This window comes from Arvicola amphibius, chromosome 5, assembly GCF_903992535.2.
Source record: "Arvicola amphibius chromosome 5, mArvAmp1.2, whole genome shotgun sequence".
NCBI lineage: Eukaryota > Metazoa > Chordata > Mammalia > Rodentia > Cricetidae > Arvicola > Arvicola amphibius.
Window position 1 is genome coordinate 49,712,497 of NC_052051.1, and position 14,356 is coordinate 49,726,852.

Here is a 14,356-nt window from a genome sequence, read left to right on the forward strand (position 1 = left end):
CGCATTCCAAAGCACACTAATAACCTCATGCCCGTTGTCCTCATTGCTTGCTTCTAAAACAGTCCCTGGGACAGTTTCTGTAACTGGACCCCGTAAAGTGCATTTGGATAGAAAGGAGAGGAAATTATTGGTGCTTTAAGTTGTGTTTTATTAATAATTCAACAAAGCTGTATGATGCCATCAGCTATGTGAAAAGAATGCCTCCTGCCCTCCACCCATCGAAACACAAGGGAGCCATGACAGGACTCCAAACGGAGCTCAGATGTGACAAGAAAAGAAAGGGATGGAGAGTTCCTGTTCGTTTCCCTGGGCCCTTCCTTTTCCGCTCCTCTGAGGCTTTGAAGCAGTACTGGTAGGGCTGGAGGATCTTAGTTTCCAAAGGGCAAGAAGTATAGGTGCCAGCATGTGGAAGCTAGCAGGCTGGACCCGGAGACCAGGGATGCAGGGATCCAACATGAAAGGTTTGTTTCTCCTCTGCAGTCTAGACTCTAGAACAATCCCATTAGCTATGGGTCTAATGTCAAAACTGAGACGAATAATATTCCTGTACAGACAGGTGCTGGAAGGCCATGAAACACTCGAGTGTTCGTATTAGACACACGGGGTCATTGTTTTTAAAGTATTTTTCCTTCTTCCAAGTTTTCTTGATGTATTTCCTACTAGTGAACAGTGCCGGGAGCATGTACCACATGTAAGAGAACAGCAGTGCCCTGTGCAGGGAAGGGCAGACTGCAAGGGACTGTGAAAACTAGCCCACCCTTACATGACAATTGCCACCTCCGCCTCTTTCACTGTTACCTGCAGGAATCAAAATCCACCAGCCTTCCACCAGTACCCCAGACTCTTGTACACAATCCCCAGATGTAAAGCCCACATTTTCATATGCTAATGGGACAAACCAAATCCATTTGTAGACCATATGTGGCCTGCTTTCCTGATCTGACTGCTGCCAGGTCCAGCCAGTGCAGCTGACATGATTCTTCAGCGCAATTGAAGGCAAACCCCAGCATTCGCCCAGAGACTTCCACACACCTGGAGTTTTCAGGCCATACTCATGCTCTGCTGGCCTGCACTGCCTACTCGCTAGCCTTCAAATTCTAGCCAGCCTTTAGTATCACGCACAGTCCATTTCTTTATAAGCCTTATGCTCTTGGTCCCATCCTTATTCTCTAAGGAAGAGCTGGATGTGCCTCACAATTTCTAGAACAGCAGTTGCTGAAGGTAGGTTCAAGGCAGTTCTTAACAGGAAGCCAACCCTGAGTAGGATAGTTTCAATGGACTCTTAGAATGTCCATGTCCCTGTGGAGGTGTGCACACTGAACTCTTAGAATGTCTGTGTCCCTGTGGAGGTGTGCACACTGAACTCTTAGAATGACTCTGTCCCCACAGAGGTGTGCACACTGATTATTTAGAATTACTGAACATTTTTCTCATCCTCTTAATAAGGAATCCATGGTAAAAATCATTAAATGGACTAACAGCAGTCTTACATGATTCACGTTTTATTTTTTAAAGAATTCTAAACCAACCACAAATTATTTGTGGGGAATACAAGCCTTAAAAATGCAGCATTATAAACAAATTTGGTTCTTAGATTACTGTGCTTAAGAAAACTCAAAATTCTTTCAACAAATTTAATACAAGGTTGCTCAGGTATTTAGAGGGAAATGCATCCGGAGTTGGTTTTAGGATGGATCTTGGTTTTCTAGTGACTTGTTCTAGAGCCTGCCTAGGTCTTTTAGAAACAGGCAGATGATGAAATCCAGTCACTGAATGCTGGTTAATGGGCCAACATAATCATCTGAAACAAAAATCGTGCTAATATTCTGGATAATTCCAACCACGATACAGCTGCTGTCTCTGTCTGGGGAATATGTCAGCAAAACCCACTTTGGTCAATGTAACTTTGAAAGGACTTCTGGGAGTCTGCCACTCACATGTCGCCACATGACCAGACACTTCTGCCCACTCTTGATAAGTGTCCTAAGTCCTCACTCCACCATCAATGTCAGATCACACACGGCTTTCGCAGACTCACCCGCACCTACATACCGCACAGCTGCCCTACACTGGATCAGGGACACAAGCAAGCCTTGCCAGGCATCCGGAAGAGGGCTGTAAGGTATGGGTGGGGCTGCCAGCATGGTCAGCCTCTTGGATTGGAAAGGCCTTTGAGAAATGTAGTGCGAGTTTCTAGAAAGCCAACACAAATTTTCTTCTGAAATCTGTCCTTTGGCCCCTCCCACAAGGTGATCGTCACCATCTTCAGACTCATAGAAATCTCACATTCAAGTATACTGTGTGTGTGTCTAAGAATATCTGTATGTCCTTAACCATGTACTATGTTCACAGCGTATGGAGGCTAAATTCAAGGAGGATTTTAGAGGCTCATCAACATCACTGTCCTCAGGGTCATTACAGATGCCACAGTCACCACAGTCGTCATTGTCATCATCCACCGCCTCGTCAGAAGACTTCAACTACGTGGAAGAGGGCTAAGGGAAGCCAGCAGTGACCACCGCTCAAGAACAACACACACAGTTCAGCTGTACCAATTTAATTGCAGCGGTGTTCAATTAAGAGTACATTCTGCTTTTCATCTTTAAATCTTCAAATCAATAAATAGTAGTCATACCTTAAAGATCTGCCTAAGCATGCCCTGGCCTCTGATTCATAAGAAAATCCATTGAGAGAGAGAGAAGTGGTCAGTATGAAGCATAGCTTTCTCTGTGTCTCTGGAAATGCATCTTGATAATAGCAGCCATTCTTCCTAACAAACAGAAAAGGGGCTGATTTGCGGTGGCCCGGGAAATCTCGCCAGCTCCTAAATGCCCCAAATAGTTTCTCTGAGATGTTTTACATTGTTTAGGCCTCAAGGAAAACCAAAGCCCCGCCTCCAGGTTTGGTAGCAAACAGGCTGTGCTTCTCCAGAGCCAAGCTGGAACTGTTCGTCCGGTAGTACGCTTCATGGACGTTCGTGAGGAAGCTGGGCAGCATGTCGGCGGGCACTATGGACACTGTGCAGCCTCCCCACCCTGCTCCAGTAAGTCGGGAACCTCGGGCCCCAAACTTCCTAAAACAATGAGAAGAAAAACAAAACAAAAAACCCACATTAGCACCTAGAAACAACAACAAGAACAATTTACTTGTAACAGAACACACCCCTTCCCAAGTTCTATGAAGACAGTATGGGGTGGTTCAGGGATTTCAAGCTTTAAGAAATACACATTGGGGACTGGGAAGATGGTTCAGAAGGTAGTGTCTGCCACTCAAGCAGACACATGAAAGTTGGGCACTATAGCTTATATCTGTATCCCCAACATTCAGCATTGGCTAGAAGAGGTACAGGCAAGCAGGTGCCTGAAGCCAGCCAGCCTAGCAGAAGAATGAGCTCTATGTTTGGGAGAGGCTCTCTCAAAGAATAAGGTGGGAAAATATAATTTTAAAGGTGAAGAGCTATGGATAAAGTCAACCTTTGGCCCCTACACACATGTACACATACAAAGATGTGCACTCACATACACACAAGAAATCTAAATTGAATATAATTTACAGTTTGTTTTCAGTTCTCAGGACTGAGAAACTCTTTAGGGATATCTGAAGCTACTCCTCGGTATTGAAGGTTAACAATAACTACCAACAGTGCTTACTGTACAGGTCTGGAACCACCCACTGTAGGCTTGATCCTATATAGTCATACAGTAGCCACTTGAAAACGTGTATAGCAAGTCTCCAGTTAATCATGAAGGGACGCAAAAAGAAGGTTGGCAGTAGACATAAGTGCTGTGAGGAATCAGAAAGTCACCTCAGAAGAGGGTAAATCACAATCAGCATGTCCGGTGTATGGATCCTTCATAACTGTTTCAGCTGCATTCTGTTTTGTTGCGGAGACGGGAGGTATGCATGTGTACATGTTCCCATGTGTGCACATGTACAAGCACCTGTAGAGGCCAGAGGTCAACATCTGGTACCTCCCTCCATTGTTCTCCACTTTATTTTTAGAGACAGAGTCTCTCCCTGAACCCGAAGCTCATTGACCAGCAAGCCCCAGAGATCCTTCCACCTCCACCTTCAACAATGCAAAGATTTCAGGTTCGTTCCTATAACTGCCTTCTTATGTGGGTGCCGAGACTCCCAATCCAGCTCCCCCTGATTGCATCATGAGCACTGTACAGACAGAGCCATCTCCACTTCTCAGTTGTGCTCAGAAGGCTTATCCATTTCACACAGCGAGTTCCGACTGTAGGGCTGAGGCCTGGGCGTGTAGCTCAATGGTAGACGGCTTGCCTAACATGTATGAGATCTGGGTTCAATATCCAACACCACAGTAGGGAGGGGACTGGTCCCCGGGAACTGACAACCTAGGTTTGTTCTGCATAAATCTATTAACACAGAACCTGTTAGTAAACTCTAGGTTGGTTGTTGGTCAGTTGGCTTAATGACCAATGGGAAATTATGTAAACCTTCCCACAAAGTGAGTGGTGCTCATAGAGGTCTTACCATCTTCCCTGCACTTTCTGGGACTGAGCTAACGAGTGGACCCAACTTTGTCAACAGATGAAAAGCTCACTGAGAGAGAAACAACTCTGAATGACCATCTAGCCAGAAACCACTGCAGTCACCATCCATCCAAACATATTTCCAATTAATTTTCCTAATGAAATTTGCTCCAAAAACTTCATAATTAATTTCACCCAATTCTGTCTTCCATTCCCCTCTACTTCCTGGAAAACCTTATAGAATAAATAGAGGATCACCCCTCCTCCAGGAAATCAGGACTACTACACGTCACCTACTGACTTTTCCCTCTGTGATGCTCTCCGGTGATTGCATCATCTGTTTTATTCAAAGATGTTTTTCTTAAATTTGAAAAGAAAAAGTGCTCACCAATCATAAAAGATTACAATCTTCTGACAGCCCTCAAATAGCAGCCTCCTAGCTGAATTAGGCCCAAATTCCTATTATCCAGACTGAAAAGTTGATTTAATCATGAGACACTAGAAGCTAGAAAAGGGCTTATTTATAGTTAGAGATTAAAAAGAGAAACTTTGCCATAAGTGGCCGCATCAAACACTGTTATAGCTGAAGAAGCTGGGAGAAGTGGGAGACTTCTTGAAGCATCTCAGAAAGATCTTGACTTGGATGATTTTGCAGCCTGAGTTGATGTACTTTAGCCCATTCTCTTCTGCAGCAGGCAGGGTGGCCACAGAGCAGTTTGAACATTTAGAGGCAAATTAATTTGCCTAGAAGTCCCTCCCCTTAGCCTCAGCTCAGTGTGAACTAACACATGGTTTGGGAAAAAGAATCTCTTGCAGCTAGATCACAAACAATACTGTTTCAAAATCATCTCTCTCTCTCTCTCTCTCTCTCTCTCTCTCTCTCTCTCTCTCTTTCTCTCTCTCATTCTCTCTCTCCCTTTAATGTTTTGAGACAGGCTCTCACTATGTATTCCTGTCCTGAAGCAGGGCGGGCTCACACTTTCTGTAACCATCTACCCTCTGCCTCCCATGTGTGCACAAGCACTCTGTTCCAATGTTCAAATCAGAAGTGTTTGAGAGTGTGCCTAAAAGGCCCCTGGAAGGCAGTTACAGAGCTGGTGGATTGTACTCATAGAGCACCAAGTGGCACACTGCCATCTAGACTGATATGATCAAAATTTGCCATACGAAAAACTTAAATAAAAAATAAAAAATTGCTATAATACATAGGTTTCTGTCCATAGTCAACAGCATTTGTGTTCACAAACCAGAAGCTGCTGTATCAGTAGTCATCAGTCTGCCTTGCCCAGCTACACACACACAACACACACACGGGGATGGAGGTAGAAAAGTCTTAACTGCAGCGTTTCCCAGTGGTCCTTGATGTACCCTTTGCATACACACACACATACACACACACACACACACACACACACACACACACACACACGCATGTGTGTCTCTGAAACCACAAGGAAGGTCTAAAATTGGGAGACCAACAAAGGTGTTAATTAAGGAAATACTACTTAGTACACCTCACATTTGAAGTCTTAAGAAAATAGTGAAAAATTAAAAATGTATCTTCACTGTAACATATCAGAGAATAAACAGGAGAATTGCATAAAATCTCACATAGATCACTGTGATGAAGATGGTAGAGAAGGTATAAAAAGGACTGTCAAAGCAACAACACTGCACAACAAAGGGTTGGGAGAAGACCCATAACTGACTGACTGGCCTGTTACAGTCTACCCCAATGTCCTGCTTTCAGTGAACCTGGCTGATGAAAAAGCTTTGGCTGAGGTGTAAGACAGAGTGCAGTGGGTGGCAGGGAACAGAGAGACCCAACTGCTGCAAACTAGAGAGAAGACAGCAAATCATGCCTTGCATTTTGATTCATTTCAAAATAAGTAAATATTTATGTTTTATGCAAATAGGTGTGAATTGTTTGAGGGACCTGGGATGTAGAGGCAGTTCATACCTATCTCTGCCCAGGACAAACACGGCTCTAGTTTTTTGGTAGGTTCTAATGCATGCAGCTGGACTTCCGTTTTAAAACACATATATTGTGCTGGATAAATACAAGCAACGTGCAGTGTCTCCACTGCAGAGTCCCAGCTTCTTCTCTTTGGGAACTGGAGGCAAGAATATCAGAAAAATGAACCTTCCAGCATAATTTCCATAAGTTTTTATAGCTCAATTACAGATAAAACTTTTAGATTGCTTTGGAGTCAAGAGTTGCAGTCTTCCCATGCTGCTGAAGTAAGAAGGAAGGAGAAAACATGTCTAGAAATGTGTTTCAGAATGCGGGGCACCAAAGGCCACTGAGAAGCAGGGCTTTTGTTTGAGCAAATAGAGTATATAGTATACCAGTGTTCCTACAGTTCCTTCCCAGAGGGAAATTAAGCAGAATCCACCCTCCTCCTAAGGTTCCAACAACAAACAGGTATGGTAGGCAATCAGTGAGTTTATTGGGCTTTGCTGTATAGCACAGGTAAGGGATTACTTACCGGGTATATGTGTTCTAGTGTTCCCTAAAAGGCTACACCCAGAAAAGCTTTCTCAGCAAGGATGGGGGCTTCCCCTTTGCCACATGGAAAGCTGCCCTCCTCTACACTTCCGGCCTTTATAATCTAGCCCTTCCCCGAGGTCAGCTACAATTTAGGGCAGGGTTGGATGTGGCTGGATATTCGGGTGAGGGTTTGTGGCCTTCCCATACCCTCCATGCAGGGGTGTAAACAGATAGCCCAACTGAAATGACCTTGCACATTGTCACAGAAGGGTAACTCACAACACCCCCATGACAGGTAGAGTGGTACTGTCTCTCCTCCATGGCAGGGCATGCAGGTCAGGTCAGCTCATGGCTCAGTGAGAAACCACACATGACTTTGAGTTGGTCAAGAGGGGCTCAGGAGGCTGGGCAGCCCCGCTGTGGGATCGGGGCTGAGAAAAGACTCCAGAGGCATGTCTGCATCCGTTCTCATTCCAAAACCCGCCATTTGTCTTCTTCAGTAGTTTGGGCAATAGCAGCAATAATATACTGAGGAATCTGCTCTAATTTCAACAAGTGACCAAAAAGAAACAAAAAGCATTAGTGTTTTTTTCCTCGAGTAAAGCTAAGGAGCTTTAACAAATGTGCTGTCCCACATGTAACTGACTTGGCTTCAAAACTGCCCTGTGTTCCTCAGGAAATCCTACTTTAAAATTTAAATTTACGGTTCATTCATTTAATATAGACATTTTATAATTGGGCAAAGATTGCCTTCTTCCTTCATTATTTCATCTCATCTAATTAAAATTCTAACATTAATTTAATTAAAAAAAAAACCAACCTAACTACATAAGTGTAATTTCCTTCTGGTATTTTCTCTTTTCTGTTTTGACAGGGTCTCCTGGCTGGACAAGAGCTGGTATGTAGCTACAGCTGGCCTTAAGCTCCCAGCAGTTCCCATGCCCCAGCCTCACAAGCTCTCCTGCTCAGCTCTTGGTCCTTCCTTTGTGCTCTAACCTGATTTTTCTCTTGATGAGTAGGAAAGAAGAAGAAAAGGAAGACCAAACATTAGTATTGTCTCTGTCTTTCCCCTCTGTTCCACTGGGGTCATGGACTCGTTTCTGGTGTGTCCTACTGACTGACGACTAAGCACCACCTTGGAAATGCTGTCTGCCTCAGGTCACGTAAACCTCCACTGGGTGGGGGGGGGGGGGGGTCTGTGGGATTCCCTCACTCAACTCCGTATCTTTTCATGAAAATAATTTCCAAAAACTTTTCCCAAACATAGAAAACTTTTTAAAGTGCTACAAGGTAGTCACGGATGAGGGTGGCAAATGTCACTGGCAATACTCCCCAAACCCATTTCTGTTTCCCCCATCTTGTCTCCCAAGGACCAGCGGCAGGCTGCCAGGTCTCCCGGTGGTACCTTTGCTCTGAGACCGGAAGCCTTGACCTGCGCCAGGCATGCTCAGGGCCCTTCAGCACTCGCAGCATCTCTGTGTCTGGGGACGACAGGAGGGCACCCGGGGTGCTAGGGCTTTGATGATCACTGCTCTGCCAGCCTTCCAGGCTCCCAGTCTCCGGGCTTCCCAGCCTCCGGCCTCGGGGCCTCAGGGCCTCTGGGCCTCCCGGGCTCCCGGGCTTTCAGCCTCCCAGGCTTCATGCTCATGCTCTTCTGCCCCCTGCCTCCCCTGGGTTTGGTTTGTTTTTGGTTTTCCATCCTTTACCTCCCTTACTCCCAGTATCTCTGGCAGTCTTCAGCCCCCTTCCTGCATTAGCACTTCCCAAACACCTATATAGACAGCACCTTGGCTTCTGTGTGAGGTTCAGGATGACTCTGGGTAAGGAAGGTGGCAATAGCAGTGGAACCTGCTCCCCTGTGACTATGGTCCCAGGGTCCTGACATGAGTGTGGCACTACTAGGACATTTGCAGGGCATGACATACGGTTACGTAACAGCAAAGAAAATAGTCATTACATAAGGGGCCTATGGGCCCGACTACTTGGGCCAACATTTTCATTATTGTAGAAGATAACGTCTCAATCTGGGAAACAGAAGGGTGTGATTATAGAATAAGCCAAAATTTATCTGAGCTCAGACCTGGAGATATATAACCATAATCCCAGCACCTGGAAGGCTGAGAGAACAGTGACGAATTCAAGGCCAGCCCTGACAACCATCTCAAAAAGAAATAATGCAAGGAAAAGGAACTTGATATATAGCAATAGGCTTTATAAACAAAAACAGCCTTTGGGGTGGGGGTGGTGTACGGCAGAGTAAAGGAGGTCCTGAATCCAAACCTGAGCACCACCATGTAAAAGAGGGCAAAGTTCCTTAATCTGGACAGCTAAATATTTTAGCTAAATATTTTACTCATATGCACCAGATGTAGAGTCTAGTCAGAAACATCTCACCACCAGTAAGAACTCTCTAATGGGTGAGGGGATGCCCAGCTGTTAAGACACTTTGCTGTTCTCCAGAGGACCCAGGTTCAGGTCCCAGCATCTGTGCTCATAACTGCCTGTAACTCTAGCTCCAGGAGACTTGACACCCTCCTCTGGTCCTGTGGGCAAATAAACTCATGTATTGCATACAGATTCTCTCTCTCTCTCTCTCTCTCTCTCTCTCTCTCTCTCTCTCTCTCTCTCTCTCTCTGTCTCTCTGTCTATCTCTCTGTCTCTCTCTCTCTCCCCCTCTCTCTAAATATTTTAAAGAGTTTTCTAAAACAAATTTATAATTAAATGTTATATTTCCAAACTCATGTAAGACATACTCTTAAAATCTCTCCCTAGAACCACACAGGATTCCTGCAGAGATGGTCACTGTACAGCACATGACCATTCAAGGTCAACACTGTGAATGAGAAGCAGAGCTCAGCCTCAGCCTCCCACTGTCCAACCTGCCTCCTAACACATGCCCCACCTTACCCCACCAGGCTAACCCACCCCTAACACATGCCCCACTCTGCCCTGCCAGGCTGTGCTCCATGTTAAAATGCTAGAGGCCATGACAACAAGGCTTCTCACTGGAGAGCTTCAGACAAAGGAAAGAAAGCATGAGCATGGCCCAGGGCTGAGTGTAATCCATCTCAGCACAATCCACAGGGAGGGCAGCAGGCATGAGAGCCAGACTCTCCCACCAACTTTCTGTGGGAAGCTGCTCAACTTTCTAGACCCGTCGCTTCTCCTGTCTTTCTTGTGCTAATGCCCATGGCACTATGAGGAAATTCTGATTTAGAGTTGTAAAAAATAGTCTCCCCCCCCCAAAAAAAAACTAATTTTAGAGAAAAAAAGCATTTTCTCACTCAAAAAAATCAAGTCCTCTTGATTCCTCTCTTCCTCCCACACACCAATGGTCTAGAACCTTCCTTCACAAATAACTGGCACTGAATCACTTATCACATGTTACTCCCTTCTCTTCCGGAAGCCGCAATCCTTCCCACAGCTAATGGGGTCTATGTAGTGTGAATATTTCCCACAGCTAATGGGGTCTATGTAGTGTGAATATTTCCACAGCTAACAGGATACATGCAGTGTGCTCCTTCCCACAGCTAGTGGGGTCCATGCAGTGTGAATCCTTCCCACAGTTAACGGGGTCTAGGTAGTGTGAATATTTCCCACAGCTAACAGGATCCATGCACTGTGCTCCTGCCCACAGCTAGTGGGGTCCATGCAGTGTGGGCATGTCCATGACCTCTTTGACTCCACCGGTTGTTCCCTCCTTCCTTCCCTGCTGTGTCTGATACACAGCAGTCTGTTTCCCTGTTGATCCTTCGGGTCTCTAGCCAAGTGTCACTCTCTTTTGGAGCCTTCTCCAATCACTGCATATAAAGACTACCACAGCAGTCACTACCCCTTCCAGCTTCTGTCCACGACATTTATCACTAGCAACCAAGGTATTTTCCAATTATCATTGATCCCTCTGCCCACAGAAATATAAGCCAGTGCTGGTGACCATCCTAGGAGAAGAAAACATACTTGAGAATTCCAGGAGGCTGGCAGATCTCCTCCATATTGTTTCTGGGAGGATTCAACCTTCCCACTGGCTTCCAAGCCAAGATACTTCTTCCTTGTTTCTGCATAAATCATTCCACTTCCTCTTATATCCACAACTGAACATCATTTGTCTCTTCCACTTTCTGGGCTCTGAATACTTTTTTTTTTAAAGAGCATTTAAAATAAAATGAGCTCTGGAAGGGACTTGTGCAATTAGTGAGCAAAGGCTGAGGACGACAGGAAGTGCCTCAGCCATGCTGTGTGCCGGCTACTGGATGGGACAGGCAGGTTCCGCATGCCATCTGTGATCCACTGGGGCTGTTTGGCTCAAACTCTCTGGCTGGGTGTGGCATGAGCCGCGCAAGCCACAGGCGCCAAGTGACTAATTACATTTCCATTGCTAGTTGCGTGCAGGGCTGTGTCATCTTGTCATAGGGAGCTAACGCAAGTCACCTGATTCCCCTCCAATTTCCCTTTCAGTTGGCCAAGGTCAGCGTGGGACCTCCCTGGAAAGGGCACTCTATTATCCCCATTCTTGCACAATGACCACAGCGAGGTCTGGAGGTTCTGTGAAAGAGACTCTCTCTTCACACTTGGGTCACAGCCAAGTTTATAAACTGGCCTTTCTTTGGTCTTTGTTTCCACTAACTGCCCAAAATAAATATGGCAGCCCGGGAGACGGGGCTTTCCAAGTGATCCTTCCAGCCCACCTCCCTCAGTGAAACTCTCAAGACCTTTTTTCTGACTCTCTCTTCTGGACAGAACTAACTCCATTAGGTTCCTAGGGATTTGTGAAATACATAAAATGCCCACGTCAGAGAAAAGCTGCCTTCCTGTGAGGTCTAGTCACCTAGTAATGGAACTGGCTCCAGACTGACTGCTGAGCCCCATAAAGCAGATCTCAAACCACTCTGCAGGTGTTCAGAAGAACACAGGGTTTCTACACCATGGTGAACGGAGTCCATCATATAGGAAGGATTCGCCTAAATTATGAGAATATGGCTTTTTGTTAGTTGAAACTGCATTCCCTGAAGCCTCACAGAGCCCTCTCCGCTCACCGGCAGATATCCACCAGCTGGTCCAGCTCGGGGCAGCTGCACTCGAACATGTCCCGGCAGCTTCTGTGGCTCTGGTTCATTAGCTCGCCCAGCAGCTGGACAGCATTGGCGGGCGCTTCTTCACACACCTGCTTAAACTGCAGCACACGCGCGGCCTCGCTGTACACATGCTTTGCCCGCTGGTAGAGCTTGAAGGTGAGCTCTGGGGAAGGAAGGAAACGGGGAAAGACGTAAGAAAGGGTTGTAGGACTACACAGTACCAAGAAAGAAGTGTGCGTGCGTGTGTAATGTAGCCCAGGCTAGCTGACTCCAGATTCTCCTGCCTCAGCCTTCCCAGTAAGTCCAGTGCTGGAATTACAGGTTTGAGCCAGCATGCCTACCTACCAACTACCTAACACACACTTGTAAGGGCTTCTGTGACCATCTTCACTGTCCATGCCTATTTCTAGAGAAACAACAGTGATGTAGGTGTGTCTTCTATCTATCTGATGATTTCATTGGATAATTAATAAAGAAACTGCCTGGCCCATCTGATAGACCAGCCCTTAGGTGGGTGGAGTAGACAGAACAGGAAGAAGGAAGTGAGGTAGATGGCTCAGTCAGATTCCACGCCTCTCTTAAGTTAGGCAGACCGCCGTGCCTCTCCTCAGAGAGAAGCCAGACGCGATGAAGCTCCAGCCCAAGATGGACGTACGCTAGAATCTACCTGGTAAGGCACCACTTTGTGGTGCTACACAGATTATTAGATATGGATTAGTCAAGATGTGAGTAAGAGGCTGAAAATAATGGGCCAGGCAGTATTTAAAAGAATACAGTTTCCATGTAATTATTTCGGGTGTAAAACTAACCATGCGGGAGCCGGGTAGGATGAAAAGCAGGCCTGCCCATAGCTCCTCACTACACAACAGATAAGCACAGCTACTTAGATATGGATATCATTTTATTTACATTTAATATACAGCTATATGTTATAGTATCATTTATCATAGCCAAAACATAAACAATCGAAATGGCTAATAATAGAACTTTTTTAAAAAATAAATACTACACCCACTTAAAAAATATTATGGCTATTAAAACTCAAATTCTTGGACAATTTGCCACACAGGAAACTGTTCAGCATTGAAGGAAATGACAGCACAATAGCCTATGTATAGCTGATGCTAATGGACATCACACACACATACACATATATGCACATGGTAGCCTACAGAAACTACTGCATGCCAACAGTGCTGGATGGATCTCCAGGATCCATCATGGGTGAATTTATTATCCTCTTGAAACAGCTCTGATTCTGCAAAGCCCCCAACGACTGCTAACTGCGGCAACACCCCCATCCGACTGCAATGGCTGCATCATGTTTGGCTCATCCCCAGAGTGACAACTGAGGCCATGAACATGCTGCACAGTGGGGAAGATGGTGTGGTGAGTCTCCGCCAAGACAGGGAAACTTATGGATGTCCTCTGGCCACAAGAAAAGTGGCAGAGATGGAATTGAGAAGGTGGCAGTCCATCAGCTGCGACAACCAGCTGTGCCCAATTTGCTCCCTCTACTGGGCTCTGTTTTCTGGGCTCTGAAATGAGACTGAGATTTACTTCTCCAGATCCTCTGGCTTTGCCCTCTGAGAATGCATGAGAAACTTCCTCTCTGCGTGGCCTCCCAGCGTCCCTGTAGGCTACTGCCACTGTGGTGAGAACGCTCCTTATGACTGCTGCCTCTCTCTGCCCCCACAGGCTGACAAGTAGGGATCACACCGGGGAGTTCCTTGCTATCTTACTAAAGGATGGGAGAAAATCAGCAAGAAATGGGAAGGAAGAGAGTGAGCACAAAGATGTATTCCTCGGCTCTGCTGTGTTACATCTTTGTCTTGCTCATGCCATCCTATCTGAGTCAACAGACAAGCTAAGCCCCCCAACGCCCCGCTCCTGTCAGTTTCTGCTCAGCCCACAGTCATTTTCCCAGTGTTTACCATAATCCATGCTTGATCCCAACAGGACCTCTTCCTTCAGCCAAACTACTCCATCTGTAGTTGCTCGAACAGTCTTTGCTTTTGGATATACTCATTCGTCACACACAGAAATGGCTTCTTGCCCTCTCTCTCTATGTCAAAACTTTACCTCATTCTGAAGGCTCGAATTACATTTTACATCATCCTTGAGGCCATGAGGGGCTCAGCTGGAAATAATTTCTTGACTGAGTTTGTACCATGCTTGCAGCTCATGCTCATCTGGGGTTATGTACTTTCCATCATGGTTATTCCTCGGAGCCCTGCAAAGGTTTTGCAGGGTCCTGAAGACAGACATTTAGTCTCTTAGCTCCATGCACCCAA

General features: G+C 45.9%; 2 protein-coding genes across 3 annotated transcripts in view; one reads left to right on the forward strand and one right to left on the reverse strand.

Moving 5' to 3' along the window:
• Positions 1-2,765, forward strand: part of Fam227b (family with sequence similarity 227 member B) — a 161,971-nt gene extending 159,206 nt beyond the window's left edge. Inside the window, exon 18 of the mRNA XM_038329974.1 lies at positions 2,353-2,765. Within this exon, the coding sequence (XP_038185902.1) occupies positions 2,353-2,499 (147 nt within the window). The 3' untranslated portion in view covers positions 2,500-2,765. The remainder of the gene's footprint in view (positions 1-2,352) is intronic.
• The window catches only part of Galk2 (galactokinase 2), a 119,330-nt gene continuing 107,515 nt past the window's right edge, over positions 2,542-14,356 (reverse strand). For both annotated transcript variants that reach the window (XM_038329976.1, XM_038329975.1), the window contains exons 9-10: positions 12,024-12,225; positions 2,542-3,073 (exon numbers count right to left, since the gene is read on the reverse strand). In XM_038329976.1, the coding sequence (XP_038185904.1) occupies positions 2,866-3,073; positions 12,024-12,225 (410 nt within the window). In that variant the 3' untranslated portion in view covers positions 2,542-2,865. The remainder of the gene's footprint in view (positions 3,074-12,023; positions 12,226-14,356) is intronic.